Raw genomic sequence first — 6,260 nt, 5'->3', positions numbered from 1 at the left:
GTCTAGGTTTGTTTCACGTATATCATTTACAATAATATTTACTTTATAAATAGGACCTTGTATCTGCAATAAAAGTTAACTGAAAGTTATAACGTTACAATTGTATTTTGAGTGAGGATTTGCAAAGAGAGAAATTGGTGAAGTTGTAATATCTGCAATTAGTAAACTTTTTAGACATAGGTTGAAGTTCATTAATATTTCAATTGACTCATGTTAAGTTTTTGCAGGTGATTCTTTCTTGTTACTCTATTTTACCTTCTATCATCTAATACTTGCGATTTTTTTTGTTTGTGGTAAACTCTCTACTTAGTGAATTGAGAGTTATTTCATAGTATATATATAAAAAAAACAAGCAAATGATTAGAAACCTATCACAAACTTTTTATCCCTAGTATTGAAAAGGAGATAATTTAGAAACAAACACCCGTTTTGTAGTTCCTAATTTTGCGAGCCGCAATATAATGCAGGACACGTTACAAGTTTCAGATGTAAGGAAAAAGCAAAAGAAAAAAAAATGTTAATCAACCAACCACCTATTGTGTCTTAACATTTATCAAAGATTATTTTATGTGTTCTTCCCCCTTTCCCTCATTTCTTTAAGCATTTTTTGTTTCTACCCTTGTCCCATTCATTCCTATATCCCTCCAACCAACAAGGCTATGATGCAATTTCATTCGCCCATCAGCTTCTCCACCAAAGAAAACCACAGGGCTGAAACAGATGAACCCTTAGAGTCACCCCACTATGGCAAAGGCATTGAATCACGCCTCTTCTTAGTTGCAGCTTCTGGATTTCCTTTCTTCATCATTGACACAAACTCATAATAGTTAATTCGCCCATCCTGTTTAAGATCACAATTTCCTCATATACTTATCAACCAAGTTAACACACAATTATGAAAAGGAAAATGGTCCAGTTGTTAAATTTCCGAATAACTACATCTTGTGTTTTTTTTCCACTTATAAAGATGAAGTTAATTATGTGTAGCACTTACATTATCTCCATCAACTTCTTGTAGGATTTCCTTGATGTCCCTGCCATCATGCATGTTAAACTCATGGAGAGCTTGTTCTAGTTCTTCTGTGGTAATGAACCTAATTTTGGTGGCATGAAATGACATTAGAACCTTGATTTATATAACAAACTAAGTAGTTCACTAAGGGTTGACAATATATGTGTGTGTGTTCAATCTAGTAGGACTTCTTACCCGCTATTATCTTTATCGAAGTATTGGAAAGCTGTGTAAAGATGTTCTTCTCTGTTCATTCGGTTCATCTGCATCGTTGCCGTGATGAACTCGTCGTAATCTATGGTTCCATTGCCATCAGCATCAGCCTGTAATTTGTAGAAGAATGAGAACTTTTTCTTTGTAAATGATTGTGATCTATTGGAATTGCTGCTATGGTTTTTTGGTTGCATGAAAAATGGGAGAGAAGAATACTTACAGCTTCCATTAACTGCTTAACTTCTTGTTCTGTTAGCTTTGTCCCTTGCTTTGCAAGTCCTTGTTTGAGCTCTTCAATTGTGATGGTTCCACTGTTGTCAGTGTCCATGCCCTTGAACATTTCCTTCAACCCCATGATTTCTTCTTCTGATAGACACCCAGCAATGACCTATTCATTTGTAAATTTTAATGTTATTTCTGCTTTCTTCCTGCAGAACTTTCTAATGTGCATTATAGAACAAGAGAAATGTGCTGGCTAATAAAAAAATGTTGGTAAGAATCATTATTCTATTTGTTGCTAGAATTGCTAGAATCATTTTTGTTGATTTTTTACGAGTCAAATCCTTAAAAGAAATTATCTTCGTGAGAATTAGGGCAGAATAAGAAGTACCCTTAGAGCAACTTTCTTGAATTGGTTCATTGCTCTGAATTGTTTGAGCCTATTCAGTACAGCATTGTCAAGTGGTTTATCCGGTGCTTCTCCATCCTCCTTGATCCATGGATGATCTGTTGTTACATAACAAGTTCATTGATTTCGTTAGTGAATCATGAAGTTGTAAATGAATCAAGGGATTTTAGAGAAAAAGCATTGAAAGTGAAGCAAAAACAGTGAAAAATATATGCTTACTTAGAACTTGGGCTGCTGTTAGTCTTTCTGCAGGATCTGAATTCAACATGTTACTTACAAGATCCTTTGCTGAAGGTGAAATTGAAGGCCATGGATCGCTTGTAAAATCAATGTGGCCTCTTAGGATGGCATTGAATATACCATGTTCGGATTCTGTCAAACCAATTCACCTTTTCAGTCCCAAACACTATAGGTTTAGAAAATGAAGACTAAATCAACAATTTAGTATTTCAAATTGCGATTTGTTTCCATTATAGTCTTTAGATATAACAAAAATTAAAAAGGATTCCTAAAATTGTAGTTTGTTCTGTCCTTATATACACACATATATCCTTAATGCTGTGTTATTTTAATTTTTAAATTCATTTTAATATTATTATTTAAGTCATATATTATTTTTAACTTTTTTCTTCAGTGAGTGACAGATTGAGTTTAAGTTTTTTACATGTTTATATATTTTGATGATGGTTCTATATTTTAAAACAACAAATTCAGTTTTCAAGAATTAAATTGACTATTTAATTTTTTTACAAGAAATTGAATATTGATTCTATAGAATGTTATTTATATTAGAGTAAATATTTTAATGAAAAAATTATCATGGGACACACTGTCTGATAATATAAAAAAACTCATCGTCCATAAGAAACACAAACACATGGAATACTAGTCCACAATTACATTTTTTATTTTTCAGGTAGTATCTTTACACTGTTAAGAACTAATATATATGTCTAAACATTTAAAGTTTTTCAGAGATCAAATTACAGTTTAGAATTGTGACTTTAAAGTAGTAGATTTTTTTTTATCTTCTGTAATCACCTCACAACTATTCATGACAGTAGTTTTTTCGCAATTTTAATTGTTAATTATGAATCATTACCACAAATTAAAACTCATGCAGGGTAATATACATATATATACCCTTTTTCTTTAAAACAATTTTTTTTTCATAAAGTGGTTTCTTTGAAAAGAAAAAGGAGAAGGTAAAGTGTATAGACCTGCCCAAAATGGAGGAACACCAGATAGAAGAATGTATAGCATGACACCAACACTCCATATGTCAACTTCAGGCCCATATTTCCTCTTCAAAACCTCAGGAGCAATGTAATATGCACTTCCAACAATGTCTTTGAACGTCTCTCCTGTTAAAAAATAAAGATCATGCATAGATTGTCATGAAAAAACTCAAACTTTTAAAATCATTTTCTTTTCTGAAAACTTTTCCATATTCATTTTAAATAATTCTGCATGGAAACAAAAAGTAAGAGGGGGTGAAAAAGAGAAGATGCAATAGAGATGAAAGAGAAGAAAAGAGATAAACCTTCTTTGAAGAAAACGGATAGACCAAAATCCGTGGCTTTGAGGGGTGCATTTTCATCCTTATTCAACAAGAGGAAATTCTCAGGCTTAAGATCTCTGTGAATGACACCCATGGAATGGAAGGTATGGACAATCTGCACAATGGTTCTGAGCAAAGAAGCTGCAGCACGTTCAGTGTAATGTCCCTTAGCAATGATACGATCGAAAAGTTCACCACCAGCACAAAGCTCCATCACCAAATGCACCGATTGTTTATCCTCATAGGCACCTTTGAGCTCCACAATGTTAGGTTGCTGTGAGAGGTGGAGCATGATTTCCACCTCTCTTCTCACATCCTCTATATCCTCTTTGCTCACAAGCTTCCTCTTGGCAATGGTTTTGCATGCAAATTGTTCACCAGTTTTTTTGTCTGTGCACAAATGTGTGACACCAAATTGGCCTCTCCCTAGCTCCTTCCCAATGGTGTAGGCTGCTCTCACGTCCTCCATGGGCCGCTGTAGGACAGGGCCCATGGCGGACGGTTTTATGGATTTTGAAGGAGGTGGTGTGACTGTAGGTGGTGGTGAGGATGCCGGTGGGGTGGTAGGGTTTGTGGCAGAATTATCTTCATTATTATTATTGTTGTTTGAATGATTATTAGTTTGTTGGTTGGTTTCTCCCTTGTCATCTGCCGCGGTGTTGTCAGCCGGGCCATCGGCAGCGTTGCCTTGAGAGCAACAGTTGCCCATGGAGAGGAATGGAGGGAGCAAAACCAAAAGAGTTGGGAAAAGTTTTGAAGGAGAGAGAGAGAGAGAGAAGGTGTGTGTGAGAGAGAGAGATATATAAGGAGGAATGGGAAGGGTGGTGATTAATTATTGGGTTTTGGGGTTGAAAGATAGATTGTTATTTAGGACACAGGAATGACTAAAACAAAATAATATGGAGAAAAAATAAAAAATAAAAGAGTGAAAATGGAAAATAAAAATTAAAAAAGAAAGTTTGAAGGGTGTCAAGATGGTAGTTTTTGGTTTATTCACAGCTTGAAAAGTTGATGAAATTAGGGGAAGGCATTTGACTGTGAGAGAATGTAGGAAATGCATTTTGAAGGAGTCTTTGGCGTGTCCATCACGTGTTATGGTTAGGGTTTATTGAGACAAGGGTGAAGAGAGTTTTTCGGAGGGGAAAATTAAATTAGATATTTTATATGTTGTCTATTAGATTATATGTTGTTACAACAAGCAAAAGTAACACAACTTCTTCTCACTTTTCTCCAAATAGTTTCATCAAATAAGTTCCTGGTTCCTACCCAAGACCACAAAGGAAAAGTTCAGGATCTTCATACATTTTACTTCAACTTATCTATTCACTATACTATTTCACTTTGTAAAATTAGTGAATAGTGAACGCGTTTTAATTGATAGAACTATTAGAGAATTTTTATATAACAATATTATTTACAAAAAAATTATCAGCACCAGTGATAACAAAGGAAATACTGAGCTTTCATTTGGAAGCACCAGGGTGGGGAGAAAGAGAGAAAACAAAAATTGGAGAAGATTCAGTTGTGATAAAAATGGAATATGTATCTAGAGATTTATATTCATATTAATTATACTATCGGATGATCGAGAAGATCGATATGGCTGAATAGTTGAGAAGACCGAATAAACTATATTGACACGAATGCAATTTATAAGCGTATAATTAACTTTAAATAAACCACGCTTAAATGATAAATCATGATTAAGGGATAGTTGGACCCCATTTGGATCCACATGTAAGCCCATAACAGCTGAGACCCATCGAAAAAAATATAAATAGAAGAGGTGACCCCAACACTAAAGGTAATCATTTACTCTATAATCACCTGCAAAGGTATTCATTTACTCTATACTCACCTGCAAAGGTAATCATGTACTCAGACTGACTTGATTGCCCGAGTGCCTTCACAGGTATCCCCATTCTGCTCGAAGGACTAGAGCAAGCAGATGACCATCATACCTGGACGCCGAGAAGACTGGAAGATTTAGACTGAAGAAGTTACTTCGTAGGATCCCGACCTTGTAAGAACATTTTGGCGCCCACCGTGAGGTCGAGAAGAAACCCTTCGAAGTATCCACCTGGTAACTACAAGGAACATAATAGGCAACGACAGAAATACACAAGTAGGAGAGACTAGTCAACCTGACCCGATGACATTGATTTTACAAATGAGAAAGGAGATGGAAATGCTGACAAAAAAAAAATGAAGAAGAGATCCAAGGAATGAAGAGAAAGAGTGAGGAAGAGATAGAGATGTTAAGGAAGGAAAATGCGCGCAGATGAAACAGAAACTTAATGGAGAACCACAATCCTAGAGACTATAGAGGGAGAGATTCTCCAGCCAAAAACACCCATACGAGAGCTCAAGAGGTTGGGAGTTCTTATCAGAAGAATACTCGGCCCGCATCAGCAAACACTTTGGGCACTGCACCCCGAAGAAGTCCTTTCGTCGAAGCCATTTTAGGGGTACCCTTGCCGAGTACTTGGAACAATCCTACCCTAGACAAATATGATGGAACTACCGACGCAGATGAAAATGTGGATGCGTACTTAACGCAAGTCCATTTGTACAGAACAGAAGATGCGTTACTATGTCAGGTATTCCCTACGTCTCTTAAAGGAGCAACCTTAAGTTGGTTTACTTGCTTGCCTACATGCTCCATTGATTGTTTTGACACACTGGCGACAAGGTTTGGAGCCCAATTCACTACAAGTCGTCCACACCACCTCACATCCATTGCGTTAGTAAACATTAGGTAGGAGAAGACCGAGTTAATTTTATGGACAGATTTGGCAAAGTGGCCATCAAATATACGAAACTTAAGTGCGGAAGTAGCCATGCAT

The 6,260-nt window shown here is 36.0% G+C and overlaps 1 protein-coding gene across 1 annotated transcript; it reads right to left on the bottom strand.

The window, feature by feature from the left end:
* Positions 1-360: 360 nt before the first annotated feature.
* On the bottom strand, positions 361-4,191 carry LOC137831020 (calcium-dependent protein kinase 2). Its single transcript, XM_068638504.2, has 8 exons — positions 3,397-4,191; positions 3,074-3,217; positions 2,073-2,225; positions 1,836-1,951; positions 1,446-1,613; positions 1,208-1,335; positions 995-1,094; positions 361-841 (listed from the first exon to the last, which is right to left on the bottom strand). Exons 1-8 carry the CDS (start codon positions 4,121-4,123, stop codon positions 743-745), a joined length of 1,635 nt encoding a protein of 544 aa, XP_068494605.2. The 5' UTR covers positions 4,124-4,191; the 3' UTR covers positions 361-742.
* Between the last annotated feature and the right edge of the window lie 2,069 nt (positions 4,192-6,260).

This window comes from Phaseolus vulgaris, chromosome 6 (genome assembly GCF_051622355.1).
Source record: "Phaseolus vulgaris cultivar YP4 chromosome 6, ASM5162235v1, whole genome shotgun sequence".
Classification (NCBI taxonomy): domain Eukaryota; kingdom Viridiplantae; phylum Streptophyta; class Magnoliopsida; order Fabales; family Fabaceae; genus Phaseolus; species Phaseolus vulgaris.
This window is presented reverse-complemented; position numbering and strand designations above follow the sequence as displayed.

Coding starts and splice junctions, on each gene's coding strand:
- LOC137831020 (XM_068638504.2), bottom strand. CDS start 4,123: ATGGGCAACTGTTGCTCTCAAGGCAACGCTGCCGATGGCCCGGCTGAC. Junction 1,336..1,445: donor TTAAGCAGTTAATGGAAGCT/GTAAGTATTCTT, acceptor TACAAATTACAG/GCTGATGCTGATGGCAATGG. Junction 1,095..1,207: donor TTCGATAAAGATAATAGCGG/GTAAGAAGTCCT, acceptor CACCAAAATTAG/GTTCATTACCACAGAAGAAC.